Below are 21,033 nucleotides of genomic sequence, written 5' to 3'. Positions count from 1 at the left end.
ACGTAGTGTTTTAAAACACAGTGTAAAAAAATTCGGAGTTTTAAAATTCAGTGGGTAAAAACTCAGTGTATAAAAATTCCACCCATTTTCTACCGCTTGTCCCTTTTGGGGTCACGGGGGGTGCTGGAGCCTATCTCATTTAGTTTAAAAAAAAAATCAGTGTTTTGAAATTCAGTGTGTAAAAATCGGTGTTTGAAAAAAAAATCGGTGTTTTAAAATTCAGTGTGTAAAAATTCAATGTAAATATGATGTATAAAAAACAGTGTTTAAAAAAATCAATGTTTTAAAATTCAGTGTATAAAAATATATATTTTTTAAATTTGGTGTATAAAAACAGTGTTTTAAATGTTTTTTTTTTAAAATTCAGTGTATAAAAATTCAGTGCTTGAAAAAATGTGTTGTAAAACTCAGATTACAAAAATCTGTTTTTAAAAACACAGTGTAAAAAAATTCTGAGTTTTAAAATTCAGTGGGTAAAAATTCATTTAGAAAAATTTGGTGTATAAAAACAGTGTGGAAAAAAATCAGTGTATAAAAAATCAGTGCTGAAAAATTCTGTGCAGAAAAAATTGTGTCACGTGACATCAAACCTGACACCTCGTTGTTTTTGCGATCCTATCTGCTCTTTCATTTCCCAATATTCCCACATGAGCAGGTACCCATACACATACTACTTCTATTCCTTCGCTCATCATTCTGGAGTAGATAAATACCATGAATAACATTTCCTGACTCAAAATTGGTAAGAGTTGAAACAGAATGACGACATATTAATATCTTCCTGCATCCACTTTCTTCAGCCCATTCTAGTGCCATTAATATGGCAAACATGTCAGCTGCATACACACTAATATCATCTGATGTTCTCTTGCAACACCCAAACTGCTGATCCGGTACTGATATTGCTGACCCGGTCTTATTCTCTGGGTCCTTGGATCCATCCCTAAATATCTGAGTCATGTGCCGAGGCTTCCGGGCTTGTGTCGAGTAATGGAAGGCGCGTTTCCACGAAAGGTGTATGGAGGCTTGCTTCATTTAGGGGAGATGGAAGTAATGACGTGTGAAGCCTGGCAACCCGCCTGTACCACGTGACTGCTTTGGGCGACAGCTGTCTTGATTGTGCCTCCTCCTCTGCCCCCTTCTCCTTTTTCTTCTTCGATTTAATGGCGGTTGGCAAGCAACCTTGTGGTGTGCATTACTGCCACCTTCTGATATGGAGTGTGGACGGAGATGTAACCCTACTCTATATTCTTTTATTTAACCCGGTCTTTTTTTAAATGTATATAATGTTTTGTATCCTACGTGTTCTGAGTGCAATCCTAAAGTATATTCCACTTGTCAGGTTCAAGCACTGATGACATCTATTAATCAGACAAGAAGCAAGGAATCAATCAGAGACAGAGTTCAATCTAGCTCATGCGGAGAACGCATGGAGCTGAATACTTAGTCACAGTCTTGCCCTACACTCTAAGGTTCAGCTCTTGCATCCCTCTTTTTATTCAGGAGTTCCACAGTCAACAATACTAAGGCCGCCTCTAAAAGAAGTGGTCACATATTTTATGCAAAGCAGGTCCAGGACGCACGATACGTGACGGAATGTTCTGGGGGCCTTTTGATTTCGCCCCTTCCCGCTTTGTCTGCGTGTTGGAATCTTATCTTGTTGAGGTCCTTGAAGTCTCTGCCTCGTCCGCGTGCCGTCATACCATCTTCACTGAGGTCGTTTGAAGTCCTTGGCTGTTAGCGGGCTCAAACAAAGATAACATCTACAGCTGAGGCCACCCCTCAGACAAGAAGTCTTTGTCATTGCACAGATTACGAAAGTCCAATTTGAGCACAATAGCTAAATAACTAAAGCAACGGACTTTAAGCATACCAAAGTTAGTGTGATAATATATACATAATTATTCTAACACCACTACTAACCTAACATTCTCTTTTGCTGACATATTTCCCAGTATTTCCCTTTCTCTATTGTATTTCCTTTACTTCCTTCCTCTTTGTAAAATTCATGACTATAGTTTTCCCAACAGAGAATCTTAAACCCCAAGCTGTTCCCCATTCTTGAACTTTATTTACCGCTTTTTGAATCTTCTTTTCTCTATGATGTGTATTTCTACCTCTCTTCCACATCACTCCATCATCCCAAACAGTGCCACCTCCACTAACCCTTCCACTTCACTAACCCTTCCACTTCACTAAACACTTCTTAAATGCAGATAGAAACAAAAGAAATAAATCCCTGACTGGAAGGATAGACAGCAGATCAACAATACTATTAAACCATGGACATGTAACTACACGGTTAAGGCTTTCCAGCCTGTCGAAGCTTAACAATGCTATTGCTAATGACGCCATTGAAGCTAACTTAGCTACGGGACCTCGACAGAGCTATGCTAAAAACATTAGCTATCCACCTACGCCAGCCAGCCCTCATCTGCTCATCAACACCCGTGCTCACCTGCGTTCCAGCGATCGACGGAGTGACGAAGGACTTCACCCGATCATAGATGCGGTCGGCGGCCCGGAGACGGAGGAAGTCAAGGTGAGGTCGGCGGCTAGCGCGTCTGCTATCCATCTCAATGTCCTCCTGGTTGTGTTGCTGTAGTCCGCCGCTAATACACCGATCCCACCTACAGCTTTCTTCTTTGCAGTCTTCATTGTTCATTAAACAAATTGCAAAAGATTCACCAACACAGATGTCCAGAATACTGTGGAATTATGTGGTGAAAACAGAGCTTTTTGTATTGGATCCAATGGGGTCCGAAAACTTCCGTTCACTACGTGACGTCACGAGCAAACGTCATCATACCGAGACGTTTTCAACCGGAAGTTTCGCGGGAAATTTAAAATTGCACTTTATAAGTTAACCCGGCCGTATTGGCATGTGTTGCAGTGTTAAGATTTCATCATTGATATATAAACTATCAGACTGCGTGGTCGGTAGTAGTGGCTTTCAGTAGGCCTTTAATAGCTCTCCATGTGTTACAGTTTTTCCTGTTGACGTTATCATTCCTCTATTTTGCCAGTGTTGTGCAAATGTGTGCACTGTTGAGAATGCATATTGTCTATCTGTGTGTATTGTAACCTTTTGATCTTTCATTAATTTACATTTAGTAGTTAGTGCTACAAGTTGTGCAGCTTGCATTGAGTCATTTGATGGTCATTTTTGCTGTAATGTTATTTAAAGGGACTTCCGGGCGTGGCCACCGCTGCTGCTCACTGCTTGCCTCACCTCCCAGGGGGTGATCAAGGGTGATGGGCCAAAAGCAGAGAATAATTTCGCCACACCTTGTGTGTGTGTGACAATCATGGGTACTTTACTTTACTTTAACTTAACTTTATGTCATTGAAAAACTAAGTGGGAGTGTTGTAATGCAGTAGTTTTTCCAATAGATGGCACTGTTGATTCATTTCATTCCATTTTGTATATTACTTGTTACCTTGTTACCAATGTGTGCATGCCAGTCAATAAAAACTCTGCCAAAGAACAATTTGATAGCTTTCAAAACTATAGTTCTTGTAACAACCGCACATCCTATTCTATTTTTATTTCACAGAATGCTGCTTCAGCTTCTGAATTCCACTCTACAGGTGATGACGTTTTTAGATCTTTTTCATACATTAGTTTACTTAAAGGAGCTACTATTTCAGCGTAATTTGGTATCCAACTTCTACAGTAATTAGTTAATCCTAGAAATGACATCATTTGCTTCTTTGTTTGTGGTTTTGGTGCTTGTAGTACTGCTGTTTTTCTACTTCACAATAGTGCGTCCATCTTTGTTTAAAGAATGTTCGAGATATTTTACTTCTGTTTTGCATAATTGGACTTTTGTTTTTGCTTACTTTGTGTCCTTCACAATGTAGATGATTTAATAACGCTAATGTATTTTCTACAGGTTTACTTATCCGGTGATGCTAATAATATGTCATCTACATATATCAGGACTTTTGTCCTCCTGGAGGGTCGAATTTGGACATGCTTGCATGCATTGCTTGTGAATAGATTGTTGGACTTTCCGCATACCCTTGAGGTAGTCTTGTATAGGTGTATCTTTTCCCTTTATAAGTAAATGCGAACCAAAATTGACTTTCTTTATGTATTGGTATCGAGAATCAAATATTAATATTCCTAATACAAATGTTATACGTGTTACTTCATGTAATTTTAAATAACACGTTAAACCCACTAAAAACTGTCAATAAGCAAATTAAAGTATGGTTTTACAACTCAGAAAAGACATTCTTCCAATTCTTTATATTTTTTATTTGCAATTATTATTCAACAATATTCAAAGCCAACAGTTGTAATGGTTATATGTCCATGCACCGACTGAGAAATAGTGCTATTTACCAAGCACATCATTTAAATGTCATTATATTACTACTTTTTGCGTCTTGGGCTTTTTAAACTATCATTTGTGTCTGTCAGTTACATGCTGTCATGCCACAATTAACACTTATGCACTCTGACTTCCTGTCGTTTGTGATAATCTATAAAATAAAAGCATGCATTTATTCTCGTTCGTTTATTACTCGCATTATACTATCAAAAGTCTATCGCTAACTGATAGCTGTTGTGATTGCCATGCCTCCTTATTTATTCTCTGTTATGCCATTATCTTATCTTAGCTCAGCACCCAGATGTATGGTGTACTGCAAATGTCTAAAAAAATAATCTAACCTAAGAATGTTAGACTACACTTTAAAGTTAAACCAACTTTAAATTTACATGTAATACATTCATTTTCACACCTCCAACTCCCAATGCGCCACACACACGCACACGCGCACACGCACACTCACACTCACACTCACACACACACACACACACACTCAAAAGTTGTGTGCACATCCTAAGAGATAAGGCGAGCCACACTCAAAGAGCATTTTACTTTTTTCTTTGTTCCTCAGCTTATAAACATGTAACTTATTTTATATCACTTTATCATGCTATACATATCTACTCTTATTATAGTTATTAGTCTAGGTTCTTATTTTTTCCATTATTTTCATTTTATATATATATATATATATATATATATATATATATATATATATATATATATATATATATATATATATATATATATATATATATATATATATATATATATATATATATATATATACATATATGTATATAAAAGCGCTACTTATATATATATATATATAAACATACATGTATATCTTCAGTCTACATTTTCTTCATATCTTATTTTAATACCCCCACATTATCCGTCGTATGCATTTTGCATTAAATTATTCTTATTGATTTCTTCCTATTTTTCAACTATTTTTACTTTTGGAATCTTTCACCTGCCAGTGTCCTATATTTTATATTTCACTTATTTTTATCTGAACCTCTTTTTATTTGAACCTGGAGGTTTTTACACAATTTGTACCTGGAAAGATACACACTTAAACAAACAAACAAGTTTGCAGCGATCTACCACCAATGGCATACGCTGACAACACGAAAACCATGTTTTTCCACATGCACCTACATTTGTCACTTTCTCATCTTTTCTTCAACTTGCTTTTTCCCTTACAAACATCCTCTATCCATCTCTTCCTTAAACTGCAACACAATGTTTCTATGTCTATTCTCCTCTCCTAGAAACCATTCACGTAAGATTATAAACTTCCCTTTTTCCATGTTTTCCCAATCCATTCTCTTCACCTTTCTATTCTCCTCTCCTACTTGCCTTTTCTCTCTCTCTCTCTCCCTCTCTATCCACACTACTCACAATAAAACTTACATGTAAAAATCCATTTTTTCTATTTTTCTTCTTTTCAACAACACATCAATCCAACAATAAATCAGTCTTATAAAATACAATAAGGTCAACAACAATCCAAAGCCATATAATGTCCTGTGTCTTTCTTTATCTCTTATCACTTTCTCTCTAATTGTTGTCGTCTTTTATCAGTCATTCCTCCTTCATAATCTGATACTATCGTTAATCCTAGTCAATTATTATTCCTGGTTTACTCGCTGTTTGTTCACTTAAGTTCTCATAACTTAGTATGTCCTTATGATCACTCTGATCGTTTTCTTTGTCTTTTGGTGTGGTCTTTGGAGATTTGGATGTCCCCTGACCTGGTCATGCTGAGTAACCTTGATTGTTGTCTTTTTTTTTCTTCAGGAGACTCTCGTGCGAAATGCCCTTCTTTCCCACAACACCAACATGCAGCAGGGTGCAACTGCTGTTGTTGTCCTCTACCTCATAATCTATTTTGGTTGTAATAGATTGTAATAGACCATTTCAGGTCTGCGTTTTTTTTTTGGGTCCCTCTTCCCATTTTGAGAATTTAGAGTAATCCGTCATCCTCTACAGAGCCGGATTACTTTTGTCTTTGTTGTAAGATAGTGGTTTAATTTATTATTGTGGTACACGTCGCTTCTACTGGAGTTTGTTCCCCAGTGGAGATGTCTTGCCTAGAGCCTCTACAATAACCCAATATTACTTCTCACAACTTTAGTATGGAGTGATCACCTAATGGCGATCACTCCCACACACCCTCACGTTCACACCTTTCACACTCGTTTTACGGAATTTTCAGTTTTTGTGGACTCCGCCGTCCTTCAAAATATTGGCCTCTTCAGTTTTAGAATTTTAGTTTTTTACCTGGACTCCGCTGTCCTGAATTTGGCTTATTTTCAATGTTGAATTTTACGGAATGTTCAGTTTTTGTGGACTCCGCCATCCTTCTGATTCATTGGCCTTTTTACCTGTTAGAGACTAGGATTTACAGGGTTTGTCGATGCGTCGTAACCCTTAGTCACACGCTCTTTCTATGCGTCATAACCCTTAGTTACACGCTATTTCTAGGCGCCGTAGCCCTCAGTCACACATTATTTTTCCTTTGTAATTCAAAATGTACTCACTGAAATCTGCGTTCCTTCCTCTTGTCCTCGGTTTTTCCCGTCAGTCCTCAGATCCCAGCCAGGGTGGAAAAAGCAGCTCCTCTATGAGGGATGTTTGCCATGGTCTTTCTGGTTTTACTCACTCTGCTGGAATCGTCAGACGTGTTGGAATCCGGCTCGAAGGACCAAGAAGATGTTAGGTGCAAACATGTAATTACATCTATTAAACAGACAAGACACAAGGAATCAGGCAGAGACAGAGTTAAATTTGCCTTAATGAGGAGAGACGTATTGGACTGTATCTTTCAGAAACAACTTACGTTCTAAAGTAACAGTCCGACGTGCTCCAATATTCATTTGGGAGGTCCCTGATTACATCACCAAAGCTGCTGCTAGAGAAATGGGGGTAATCAGCAGCTCCAGACACAATATATGATTATACAAAAATGCAAATTTGCAGACACTCGTGATATCGCCCTGTCTCTGCTTTGTCTTAGTCACGGCACGCGGTCTTTGGCCTTGGCTTGTCAGCAGGCTGTTCCTGGACACAAACACTGATACGAGATGTCTAGCAATGGATTAGATTACAAGTTGTGCTTTTGCACAAAGACAAAAACACAACTTCATCATAATTGATAATAACTATAGCAACGGCCCTTAAGTATACGAGTTGTGTGATAAATGATACATAATTATTCTAACACCTATGACCCACACTACATTCTACAGTCCGGTAGGTGGCAGTATGAACCTTTCAAGTCATGGCTGCAAACTGCCAGTAAGAAGAAGAATAATAGAGCTGGTTGCTTGTTTCTCTCGTGAGATCTGACAACATTTTTAAATAGAACAATTGACAGGTTGACAACATCCAAACAAACAAAGGCATCTCAAATACATCTCAACATTACACACATTCTCCAGGCTGAGTTAGTCTAGATAATGAAGTAAGCTGGAAACTACATGTAAGTCATATAAAGAAAACATTTTTAAAAATGGCTGTGATAATAAATAGAATAAAATACATACCCACAATTATTAACTACATTTATTGTACCCAACTTTAGTTGAATCATACAATGTTTATTGTATGTAACATATTATATGTACGGTTTATTCTCACCTTTTCAGTCAAATTGTTCTGTTCATTTTAAGTACACAAACGTGTATATTAACTCATGTACTTGACTGAGATAAAAGCAGTAATCTGAAGTGTCTAATCTATAAATGTTAGAATCATAACAATATTGTGTTACACACACAACAATGATGTCACACGTTATATGTGCTTATGTTGGTAGAAAGTTAAAGTTAAAGTTTTGACAAGTTATTTCAAATCCTGCATCTTCATTTGCTGCTGCTGTTCTCACCAGCACACTTGTGTTTCTTACACTGGTACTTATAAGAGAATCTTTCACCACACACACTGCAACTCAACACTTTCTCTCCTGTGTGTGTTCTCATGTGTACTGTAAAAGATTTTAGGTGACATAAGCTTTTGTTGCAGCTTGAACAGGAGTATGGTTTTTCACCAGAGTGCGTTCTCATGTGTAATTTTAATTGCCGTCTTTCTATATAACTTTTACCACATACTGAACATATAAAAGGTTTTTCACCAGTGTGTGTTCTCATGTGTCTTGTCAAATGTCCCTTCTGGGGGTATCCTTTACTACAAATTGAGCACATGAATGGTTTTTCTCCAGTGTGTGTTCTCATGTGTACTTTTAAACTTTCATTTATTACAAAACTTTTACCACATTCTGAGCAGGAAAAAGGTTTTGCTCCAGTGTGTATTCTCAAGTGTGTTTCGAAATGGTCCCTTCGATTAAAATCTTTACCGCAGATTGAACATGAAAAAGGTTTTCCCCCAGTGTGTATTGTCATGTGTGCTTTGAGAAGGTGCTTTTGAGTAAAATCTTTACTGCAGATTGAACAGGAAAAAGGTTTTTCTCCAGTGTGTGTTCTCATGTGTACTTTTAAACTTTGATTTCTTACAAAACTTTTACCACATTCTGAGCAGAAAAAAGGTTTTTCTCCAGTGTGTGTTCTCATGTGTCTTTTCATATTGCGACGGTCATTAAAAGTTTTGTCACAGTGAGAACATGTGAAGTGTGTGTTGTCAATGTGACATGTCTTATCATCTTTAGAGTCTTCAAGAGAGTGTGACGTTGTGTCCTCACTATCTGATAGTGGAGCTAAGAGCTTGTCTGCTTGTGATCCTCCACAGTGGTCTCCATCAGCTTCTGTTGTCATGTGTTGTGTTGAGCTGCTGCTTGGAGGCTGCGCCTCTCTCTTCTCCTCACGCTCACCTTTGACCTCATCATCTTCACTCTTCACACTGATGAAGTGTCTCTTGTCTTCCTCTATGAAGTGGGGGGACAGCCGCTGTTTTTCTTCATCTTTAAAGTGGGGGGGCTGTGGCTCCTCTTCTTTCACGTGGAGGTGCTGTGACCTCTTCTGCTCCATACTGGAGGACCCCTCCTGCTGCTCAGGTGGACGATATTTTTCACAGACGTCTGCAGGACACAAGAAGACAAACACATGCTGGGATCGAAATAGATAAGATTTTACCAATTCAGATTTCATTTTCAATTCTGCTTTACGATTCGGTTATTTGTGGACTCACTTTTGCTTTTACATTCAGTAAAAAGGTAGAAGAAACAGCGCCATTAGCATAAACTTTGACTAGTAGAGAAGCAACATGAGCGTACAAAGCCAACAGTGAGGTCTTAAGAGGCACAGATTTTACGGGTCCCCCATGAGGTGCCAGAGGGCCCTAAGGACAATATTCTGCTTTAAAAATATCTATAAAATATTTTTGGCAAGAAATTAACAAAATACTACATGTTATTTTGTGGCAATTACAAAATAATGTCCAGTACAATTCTCAGGGCATTCAATCAATCACAACTGGACTGTTAAAAAAAATTGATTCGAATTCGAATTGCGATTCTCACGTTGTGCGATTCAGAATCGATTCTCATTTTTAAAAAACAATACACAGCAATACCATAACAATGCAATCCAATTCCAAAAGCAAACCCGACCCAGCAACACTCAGAACTGCAATAAACAGAGCAATTGAGAGGAGACACAAACACGACACGGAACAATCTAAAAGTAGTGAGACAAAAATTAATATTATCAACAACAGTATCAATATTAGTTACAATTTCAACATAGCAGTGATTAAAAATCCCTCATTGACATTATCATTAGACATTTAGTTTATGAGATGCGATGCAAGTGTAAGTCACTGTGACACTATTGTTCATTTTTTGTAATTTTTTTTATTTATTAAAGTTTGTAATGATAATATCAACGAGGGCTTTTTAATCACTGCTATGTTGAATTTGTTACTAATATTGATACTGTTGTTGATAATATTCATTTTTGTCTCACTACTTTTAGATTGTTCCGTGTCATGTTTGTGTGTCCTCAATTGCTGTTTATTGCTATTCTGAATGTTGCTGGGTCGGGTTCGGTTTTGAAATTGGATTGCATTATTATGGTATTGCATATATATATATATATATATATATATATATTAGGGATTCACAGCCCTAATATATATATATATATATATATATATATATATATATATATATATATATATATATATATATATATATATATATATATATATATATATATATATATATATATATGTATATATATATACATATGTATGTATATATATATATATATATATATGTATGTATATATATACATACCCCGCCTTCCACCCGATTGTAGCTGAGAAAGGCTCCAGCACCCCCCGCGACTCCGAAAGGGATAAGCGGTAGAAAATGGATGGATATATATATATATATACATATACACATGCATATATACATGTATTCTGGACATCTGAGTTGGTGAATCTTTTGCAATTTGTTTAATGAACAATGGAGGCTGCAAAGAAGAACGTTGTAGGTGGGATCGGTGTATGCGGCTGGCTGTAGCAACACAACAAGGAGGACTTTGTTGGATAGCAGACGCGCTAGCGGCGAACTCACCTTGACTTCCTACGTCTCCGGGCCGCCGACCGCATCGTCGATCGCTGGAACGCAGGTGAGCACGGGTGTTGATGAGCAGAGGAGGGCTGGCTGGCGTAGGTGGAGCGCTAATGTTTTTATCATAGCTCTGACGAGGTCCCGTTGTTAAGTTAGCGTCGTTAGCAACAGCATTGCTAGGCTTCGACAGGCGTCGAATACACATTAACCGTGTATTTACATGTCCAGTGTTTGGTTCGGTGTCTCCTGATAGTAGTATTGTTGATCTTCTGTCTATCCTTCCAGTCAGGGATTTATTTATTTCGTTTCTATCTGCATTTGAGACAGATGCTATCACGTTAGCTCATGCTAAAGAGCTTCGTCGATGTATTGTCGTGGAGATAAAAGTCACTGTTAATGTCCATTTCGCGTTCTCGACTCTCATTTTCAAGAGGATATAGTATCCGAGGTGGTTTAAAATACAAATCCGTGATCCACAATAGAAAAAGGAGAGAGTGTGGAATCCAATGAGCCAGCTTGTACCTAAGTTACGGTCAGAGCGAAAAGAGATATCTCTTGAACTGCATTCTAGTCCGTCACTCTAACGTTCCTCATCCACGAATCTTTCATCCTCGCTCAAATTAATGGGGTAATCGTCACTTTCTCGCTCCTAATATCTCTCGCTCCATTGTAAACAACGGGGAATTGTGAGCAGCACTACCGCTTGTGACGTCACGCTACTTCCGGTAGGGGCAAGGTTTTTTTTTATCAGCGAGCAAAAGTTGCGAACTTTACCGTCGATTTTCTCTACTAAATCCTTTCAGCAAAAATATGGCAATATCGCGAAATGATCAAGTATGACACATAGAATGGATCTGCTATTCCCGTTTAAATAAAAAAAAATCATTTCAGTAGGCCTTCAACTGCAATAATAAACATATGTTTCATGTACCCTAAGTTTTTTTGTTAAAATAAAGCCAATAATGCAATTTTTGTGGTCCCCTTTATTTAGAAAAGTACCAAAATAATTTTAGTACCGGTACCAAAATATTGGTATTGTTACAACACTACCACCTATAAATGACTGCTGTCTGATAATCACATTAATAACCAGTGTTGGCGTTGACACACTTTTTATGTCTTTTTACGCATTGAAATAAAAAAGGACGTGCATTTCCGTAAGTCGGCGCCTCCCTGGGATGCAGAGTTTTTTTTTTTTTACCGACCTGCCTTCTCCGGGTCAAAACTCCAGTTTGCTTGTTTGTTTGTTTTATCGATTATCGCTTTCCGCCGGTGTTTTGTTTTGTTTATTGTGACGTGCGCTCTTATCACGCCGTCACTTGAGGACCGGCACGTCAGCGGGAGCAAGCGTGCTGTCACAAAGACAATGTCAATGTCGCAACTTGGAGAAGATAACCGGGTCAAATTTCCGTCCCCGTTTTTTTTACCCCCAAAATGGCGCCGCTGTAGTGGCTGCTGTTGGCAGGAGCTCTGTGCTCTTGTGTCATCCTTTTGTGTTTCTGATGTTTCCTTCTTGTTTTCATGTGGGTTTTTTTTTGCCTTTTGGTTGGGGGCCCTTGGGGACTGTGTGACAAGGGGTGGCACTCTTGTGACTTCTGCGGAGCTTTTTTGTGGACTTCTGGATCTGCCTCCCGGGAGCCTTTTGGTCATGGAGACCAGCTGCTGGGTCTCTGCCACACCAGAGTCCATTTGGAGAGACTGGAGGAGATGCGGAGGAAGAGACAGGGCTGCGAAGCTGACGCTGAGAGCCGGGACGGACAAGCTTCACAGTGTCTTGGCTGAATGAGCAGGTATCGGACACCTCGGTCTCCTTGGACGTATCCTCGCTCATTCATGCAGACAGGACACTGGCCGAGAGTTGGTGGGCGGCCGAGGGTGGAGTCGGCTCTCTTGGTTGCTTTGTTGGGTCTGCTCCTGTCTCTGGCCATGCTCCCCCAACCCCGGCAAACGATGGCGTGGAACACCGCAGAGGTCACCACAGTGTATATGTTTTGTTTTGTATTTTTGTTGTTTTACTTTTGTGGCTGTGTGTAGAAGTAGCTGGTTGCATCAGCTCTGCTCTTTTAATGCCTTTAATGTCCTTTGCGTTCTCAGAATCAGAATCGTTTTTATTGCCATTGTTTGAGAACGGGTTCACAAACTAGGAATTTTTCTTGGTGCAATTGTGCAACATAAAACACATATAACACAGATTTGGTAATAAAAAGAGCTGTAACTGAGCTATCAGATCTTGTTACTGTTCATGTGCCTGATGGCCGAGGGGAAAAAACTGTTCAGGTGGCGGGAGGTGCGGGTTTGGATGGAGCGTAGTCTCCTGCCTGAGGGGAGAGGGGAAAATAGTTTGCGTCCAGGGTGAGAAGAGTCAGCTGTGATCCGACCCACACGCCTCCTGGTCCTGGAGCAGAACAGGTCCTGGAGGGATGGGAGCTTGCAGCCAATCACCTTCTCAGCAGCATGTACCATGCGCTGCAGTCGATGCTTATCCTGGACTGTGGCGCCGGGGAACCACACGGTGATGGAGGAGGCGAGGATGGACTCGATGATGGCTAAGGTCGGCACCTTAAGTTTCCTCAGCTGCCGCAGGAAATACATCCTCTGCCGGGCCTTCTTGATGAGGGAGCTGATAGTCGGCTCCCCCTTGAGGTCCTGGGTGATGGTGGTGCCCAAGAAACGGAAGGAGTCCACAATGGAGACGGGGGTGGGAGAGTCAATCAGGGTGAGGGGGATGGTGGGGCTGTGATTTTCCTGAAGTCCATGATCATATGTGTTTTATGTTGCACGATTGGACCAAGAAAAATTCCTAGTTTGTGAACCCGTTCTCAAACAATGGCAATAAAACTATTCTGATTCTGATCATCTCCACTGTTTTCTGGGCGTTTCCCTCTTACACACATGTTTCTGTGTGCTATGGCTATGAGGTTTTTGTATTTTCTTTGGCCTCAGTCTGGACCCCCTCTCCAGGGGCCCAGGCTTGGACTGAATTTTTTTTCTCACCCCTCCTCCTCCCTCCCCAGCATTTACCTGTTTCTCACCTTTTTTGTAAGGGGCGCCGGAAGTTGGCAGGCCCGTCAGCGATCCTGTTCTGTCTCCCTGTAATGTTGGCCTGCTGTTGAATGGGATTGTGTTGAAAATGTTAATTTCCCCTCTGGGATTATTAAAGTATTTCTGATTCTGATTGCGTTTTTATTGGTCGTCTTCAAAGTAATTAACTTTCCGGTACAATTTCTTAAATTTTGATTCACCGAAAGTTAAATCAGTCACAAATAGTTTTCACTCGGACAACTTTACCGCGAGGGGGCTGTCAAAAGAAAGACTTTAGAAAGACAAGAAAACTTTGCTATTTAGTACTAATAAACTAGATTGAGTGAGACATTGCTGGACAGGAGAGAAGTAACTAAATCCAAATAAACGTTGAAATTATTTTTTTAAGATATCTGGCTTTTGTATCTTCAGTAGGGATGTAAATCGTTAAGAATTTATCAATATGATACCCTAATCGATACTCCTTATCGATACCAGTATTTATCGGTACTCTTATCGGTATCACATCCATCCATTTTCTACCGCTTGTCCCTTTTGGGGTCGCGGTGGGTCGCTGGAGCCTATCTAAGCTGCATTCGGGCGGTAGGCGGGGTACACCCTGGACAAGTCGCCACCTCATTGCAGGGTACTACATGTAATTTGTGGAAATAAAAAAGTGGAAAAAAGGCATTTTAAATAGCATTCCTATCAGCACAAGAGGTTGAACACCTCCAACATGATGTTCTGTAACATCTCAGAGCAGGGAAGTCTTTTATCAACAGCTGTTTATTTTAAGTCTTAAAGAAGTCAACTATGTGTGCAGTGCAAGGTGAAATGCATTTATGTCATCTTCTTGTAATTAACACACACATCAAACTTTTGCGTGTTGTTGCTTCCTTATTTGTCATTATTCAAAGCTGATTTTAAAGGCCTACTGAAATGAATTTTTTTTATTTAAACGGGGATAGCAGATCCATTCTATGTGTCACACTTGATCATTTCGCGATATTGCCATATTTTTGCTGAAAGGATTTAGTAGAGAACATCGACGATAAAGTTCGCAACTTTTGGTCGCTGATAAAAAAGCCTTGCCTGTACCGGAAGTAGCGTGACGTCACAGGTTGAAGGGCTCCTCACATTTCCCCATTGTTTACACCAGCAGCGAGAGCGATTCGGACAGAGAAAGCGACGATTACCCCATTAATTTGAGCCAGGATGAAAGATTCGTGGGTGAGGAACGTGAGAGTGAAGGACGCATCTTTTTTCGCTCTGACCGTAACTTAGGTACAAGGGCTCATTGGATTCCACACTTTCTCCTTTTTCTATTGTGGATCACGAATTTGTATTTTAAACCACCTTGGATACTATATCCTCTTGAAAATGAGAGTCGAGAACGCGAAATGGACATTCACAGTGACTTTTATCTCCACGACAATACATCGGCGAAGCACATTAGCTACGGAGATAACGTGATAGCATCGAGCTTAACTGCATATAGAAACAAAATAAATAAACCCCTGACTAGAAGGATAGACAGAAAATCAACAATACTATTAAACCATGGACATGTAAATACACGGTTAATGCTTTCCAGCTTGGCGAAGGTTAACAATGCTGTTGCTAACGACGCCATTGAAGCTAACTTAGCAACGGGACCTCACAGAGCTATGCTAAAAACATTAGATATCCACCTACGCCAGCAAGCCCTCATCTGCTCATCAACACCCGTGCTCACCTGCGTTCCAGCAATCGACGGAGCGACGAAGGACTTCACCCGATCATCCGTGCGGTCGGCGGCTAGCGTCGGCTAGCGCCGGCTAGCGCGTCTGCTATCCAAGTCAAAGTCCTCCTGGTTGTGTTGCTGCAGCCAGCCGCTAATACACCGATCCCACCTACAACTTTCTTCTTTGCAGTCTTCATTGTTCATTAAACAAATTGCAAAAGATTCACCAACACAGATGTCCAGAATACTGTGGAATTTTGCGATGAAAACCGAGCTTTTTGTATTGGATACAATGTGTTAGAATACTTCCGTTTCAACCATTGAAGTCACGCGCATACGTCATCATACATAGACGTTTTCAACCGGAAGTTTAGCGGGAAATTTAAAATTGCACTTTATAAGTTAACCCGGCCTTATTGGCATGTGTTGCAATGTTAAGATTTCATCATTGATATATAAACTATCAGACTGCGTGGTCGGTAGTAGTGGCTTTCAGAAGGCCTTTAAAGTGTAGCAGCGGCACCTGAACTCAATGTGACAACGTGTCATAGTTACGTCAGTCAGCTGGAATTAAAAATACCAATAGTTGTGTCGTTAGTCCAGAATCTTCACGGTCCTCGTGGACGACATAATTAGGAACCAGTACTAAAAAAAAAGGTACTTGGTATACATCCCTAATATTCACCACTAAACCTTTGAAATATGCTGACATACAGTATGTGCTGCTAAAGGTAAATAAACTGTAGCCATATTGAATGTTTGCCTTCCTTTGACCACGTGAGGTAAGGAGGACGGCCTCTAGGTCACATGGTTACAACCCAGCAATTACATTGTTGATGATTTGACCGTGGCGGTATAGCTCGGTTTTTAGAGCCGTGCCAGCAACTTGAGGGTTCCAGGTTCGATCCTTGCTTCCGCCATCCTAGTCACTGCCGTTGTGTCCCTGGGCAAGACACTTTACCTACTTGCTCCCAGTGCCACCCACACTGGTTTCAATGTAACTTACATATTGGGTTTCACTATGTAAAAGCGCTATATAAATATAATTCACTTTACTAATTCACACGATTGATGAGCATTCATTTTTAAATGGACGTGTTAAAGGCCTACTGAAAGCCACTACTACCGACCACGCAGTCTGATAGTTTATATATCAATGATGAAATCTTAACATTGCAACACTTGCCAATACGGCCGGGTTAACTTATAAAGTGCAATTTTAAATTTCCCGCTAAACTTCCGGTTGAAAAAGCCTTCGGAGGATGACGTATGCGCGTGACGTAGCCAGGGGAACAGAGGTATGCCTTCCCCATTGAATACAATACAAAAAAGCTCTGTTTTCATTTCATAATTCCACAGTATTCTGGACATCTGTGTTGGTGAATCTTTTGCAATTTGTTTAATGAACAATGGAGGCTGCAAAGAAGAACGTTGTAGGTGGGATCGGTGTATAGCAGCTGGCTGTAGCAACACAACAAGGACTACTCACTTGGATAGCAGACGCGCTAGCCGATGCTAGCCGCCCACCGGCCACCGCACGGATGATCGGGTGAAGACCTTCGTCGCGCCGTCGATCGCTGGAACGAAGGTGAGCACGGGTGTTGATGAGCAGAGCAGATGAGGGCTGGCTGGCGTAGGTGGAGCGCTAATGTTTTTATCATAGCTCTGTGAGGTCCGGTTGCTAAGTCAGCCTTGGCGTCGTTAGCAACATCATTGTTAAGCTTTGCCAGGCTGAGATCTATTAACCGTGTAGTTACATGTCCATGGCTTAATAGTATTGTTGATCTTCTGTCTATCCTTCCAGTCAGGGATTTATTTATTTTGTTTCTATCTGCATTTGAGACAGATGCTATCACGTTAGCTCATGCTAAAGAGCTTCGTCGATGTATTGTCGTGGAGATAAAAGTCACTGTTAATGTCCATTTCGCGTTCTCGACTCTCATTTTCAAGAGGATATAGTATCCGAGGTGGTTTAAAATACAAATCCGTGATCCACAATAGAAAAAGGAGAGAGTGTGGAATCCAATGAGCCAGCTTGTACCTAAGTTACGGTCAGAGCGAAAAAAAATATGTATTTCACTGCATTCTAGTCCGTCACTCTAACGTTCCTCATCCACAAATCTTTCATCCTCGCTCAAATTAATGGGGTAATTGTCGCTTTCTCGGTCCAAATAGCTCTAGCTGCGTTGAAAACAATAGGAAAATATGAGGAGGTGAACAACTGACTACGTCACGCTACTTCCGGTAGGGGCAAGGCTTTTTTTTATCAGAGACCAAAAGTTGCGAACTTTATCATCGTTGTTCTATACTAAATCCTTTCAGCAAAAATATGGCAATATCGCGAAATGATCAAGTATGACACATAGAATGGATCTGCTATCCCCGTTTAAATAAAAAAAAATCATTTCAGTAGGCCTTTAAAAAGCCAATACATCTCAATCTTTAGTCATAAATGTGGCCCCCGGATGAACATGTGTCCCCAACATTGTATTAGATGATATGTGGATGTTGTGCTTACTTGGACTGTGATGAAGCTGTGAGGACTCAGGTGGTTTGTCTTCATGCTCTCCAGTCTTCACAGAGACAACAGTCAGTGGAAACTTGGTGAGATCAGCCTCCTCCTGCCCTACAACACACTCTCCCTCCTCTTCGTCTTTAAAATAGGGGGGCTGTGAATCATCCTCTTCCCCTTTAAAATGTGAGGGCTGTGGATACTCTGAAGTGAAACTGTCCCCCTGCAGATGAGGGAGACATTCTTCTGGGGGTTCAATCAGCTGCTGGATGTCTACAGGACACAAACAAAACACATTTTGACTCCTACATGCTAAATATTAAATCGTACATGAAATAATGGGCTGTGGCTAATTGTATTAATCAAGTGTTCTACTGGAAATGTTTCCAATTAATCGAGTAACTGGATAAAACATAGTGTTGCTTGGTTAAAGACAAATTTAAGCGACTTTAAGACATTTCACTTAATAATAAACGGCCAATTGGTTTGAGATGGTATGAGATCAAGATGTCATCTTTAGATCAGGCTTTGTTTTTTCGACAATCACTGCCACATTAAAAAGTTAAAGTACCAATGATTGACACACACACACTAGGTGTGGCAAGATTATTCTCTGCATTTGACCCATCACCCTTGATCACCCCCGGAACGATTTTTATGGTGATTTAACCCCCAATTCCAACCCTTGATGCTGAGTGCCTAGCAGGGAGGTAATGAATCCCATTTTTATAGTCTTTGGTATGACTGGGTCGGGGTTTGAACTCACAACCTACCGATCTCAGGGCGGACACTTTAACCACTAGGCCAGTGAGTAGGTCGATGTAGTAGGTGTTGTAGTCGGTTAATGGCTGCACCAATATGAAGGAAATAACAGGTCAGTATAGCTTTTACACACATAAATAACTTATCAAACCTGCTAGCTAGCAGGCTAGGTTTACAGCGTCAGTTACCATGGTAACTGACTCTGATTTTGTCTTACCTTTCATATTTTTGGAGGTAAAACTCTCGAGCTTTACATACTCAGGAGTTTGCACTTAACCTGCTCTCTGGAATATTCCCCCGGTGACTGTGTGAGTTTTGTGTAAACATGTTGATACACATTGTTACAAACTGAGAGGAACATCAACCTCTCATAAATATTGTGTGTCTGAAACTGTCTCGTTTTTATGAATAATGTAAAACAATCAGTGCATCGTCCTCACATGACAATTCATCTTCCTATAGACCAGTGGTTCTTAACCTGGGTTCGATCGAACCCGAGGGGTTCGGCGGAGGTCAATACACACCCAACGCATCGTGCAAATAAAAACTTATCCCTATCGGCGTATTATGGATACCCCCAAACAATGTTCCCTCTAATTTTCCATCTGATTTGCAGGTGTGTAATTTGTCGTGAGTTCATGCAATGTGTTGGATTTGTTCTTTGAACAAGGTGATGTTCATGCACGGTTAATTTTGTGCACCAGTAAAAAAACATACAACTTTATCTTAAATTTGAAAAAAATATACCGTATTTTTCGGACTATAAGTCGCAGTTTTTTCCATAGTTTGGCCGGGGGTGCGACTTATACTCAGGAGCGACTTATGTGTGAAATTATTAACACATTACCGTAAAATATCAATATTATTTAGCTCATTCACGTAAGAGACTAGACGTATAAGATTTCATGGGATTTAGCGATTAGGAGTGACAGATTGTTTGGTAAACGTATAGCATGTTCTATATGTTATAGTTATTTGAATGACTCTTACCATAATATGTTACGTTAACATACCAGGCACGTTCTCAGTTGGTTATTTATGCCTCATATAACGTACACTTATTCAGCCTGTTGTTCACTATTCTTTATTTATTTTAAATTGCCTTTCAAATGTCTATAAAATGGGACCCATTACCTCCCTGCTTGACACTCAGAATCAAGGGTTGGAATTGGGGGTTAAATCACCAAAAATGATTCCCGGGCGTGGCACCGCTGCTGCCCACTGCTCCCCTCACCTCCCAGGGGGTGAACAAGGGAATGGGTCGAATGCAGAGGACAAATTTCACCACACGTAGTGTGTGTGTGACAATTATTGGTACTTTAACTTAAATACATTTCCCAAAAAAATGTGACATACTCCAGTGCTACTTATATAGGGTTTTTTTTTATTTTTTATTATGCATTCTCGGCCAGTCCGAAAAATACGGTGTATATATATATATATATTTTTTTTTCACTAAAGAAGGTTTCGGTGAATGCGCATATGAAACTGGTGGGGTTCAGTACCTCCAACAAGGTTAAGAACCACTGCTATAGACTATCTATTTAAGAAAAGTGTTAATAATGAAATATAAAGTTAGTAAAGATGTGAGAGTAAGAAGTAAACAAACCTGTTCTGTGTAACACAACTTGATGTTTCTTGAAAACAGCGTCCAGTAGTTGATGTTGTGGCTCCTTCTCCTCTTTTGTTGGACAAAGTTCCTCCTCATACTTTGCTATCGCTTTTTCGCACATTTTCACACAATCACAACACTTTACACTCACATTTGATCTCTACTTAGCGATGTGTTGATAACGTCCGCGTCTCTTTGTTAGCAGCTAACAAGCTAAGCTAACTAGCAAGCTAAGCTAGCACAAGACGCGATAAAGTGCACTCAGACTAATATAAACGGATGCAAACAGTTATTAACGATGTTTACTCTATTTAATAGAGTGTAATAAAGGACATATATGTGTACATGGACGCACAGATTAAGAACACTGAACGTCGTCACCGTCAGACGCCATCTTGCTTTATCCTCGCCGTGTTTGGTTCCCGCGCAGTCTTGTCAGATCTCGCGAGAGAAACAAGTACAACCAGCTCTCGCCCCCATAGACATGTTATGAGGAGACGCTACATTGGCTGCTGTGACGCA

General features: G+C 40.1%; 2 protein-coding genes across 2 annotated transcripts in view; both read right to left on the bottom strand.

Annotated features, from left to right (window-relative positions):
* LOC133665227 (zinc finger protein 135-like) overlaps positions 1-20,952 on the bottom strand; it is a 37,771-nt gene extending 16,819 nt beyond the window's left edge. Inside the window, exons 1-3 of the mRNA XM_062070477.1 lie at positions 20,509-20,952; positions 18,144-18,410; positions 8,225-9,381 (exon numbers count right to left, since the gene is read on the bottom strand). Of these exons, the coding sequence (XP_061926461.1) occupies positions 8,225-9,381; positions 18,144-18,410; positions 20,509-20,632 (1,548 nt within the window). The 5' untranslated portion in view covers positions 20,633-20,952. The remainder of the gene's footprint in view (positions 1-8,224; positions 9,382-18,143; positions 18,411-20,508) is intronic.
* Positions 1-21,033, bottom strand: part of LOC133664592 (oocyte zinc finger protein XlCOF6-like) — a 225,970-nt gene that overhangs the window by 81,840 nt on the left and 123,097 nt on the right. The window lies entirely within an intron of this gene.

The sequence above is a fragment of the Entelurus aequoreus genome, linkage group LG14, assembly GCF_033978785.1.
Source record: "Entelurus aequoreus isolate RoL-2023_Sb linkage group LG14, RoL_Eaeq_v1.1, whole genome shotgun sequence".
Lineage (NCBI taxonomy): Eukaryota > Metazoa > Chordata > Actinopteri > Syngnathiformes > Syngnathidae > Entelurus > Entelurus aequoreus.
Note: the sequence above shows the minus strand (reverse complement) of the source record. Positions and strands in the feature narration are given on the sequence as shown.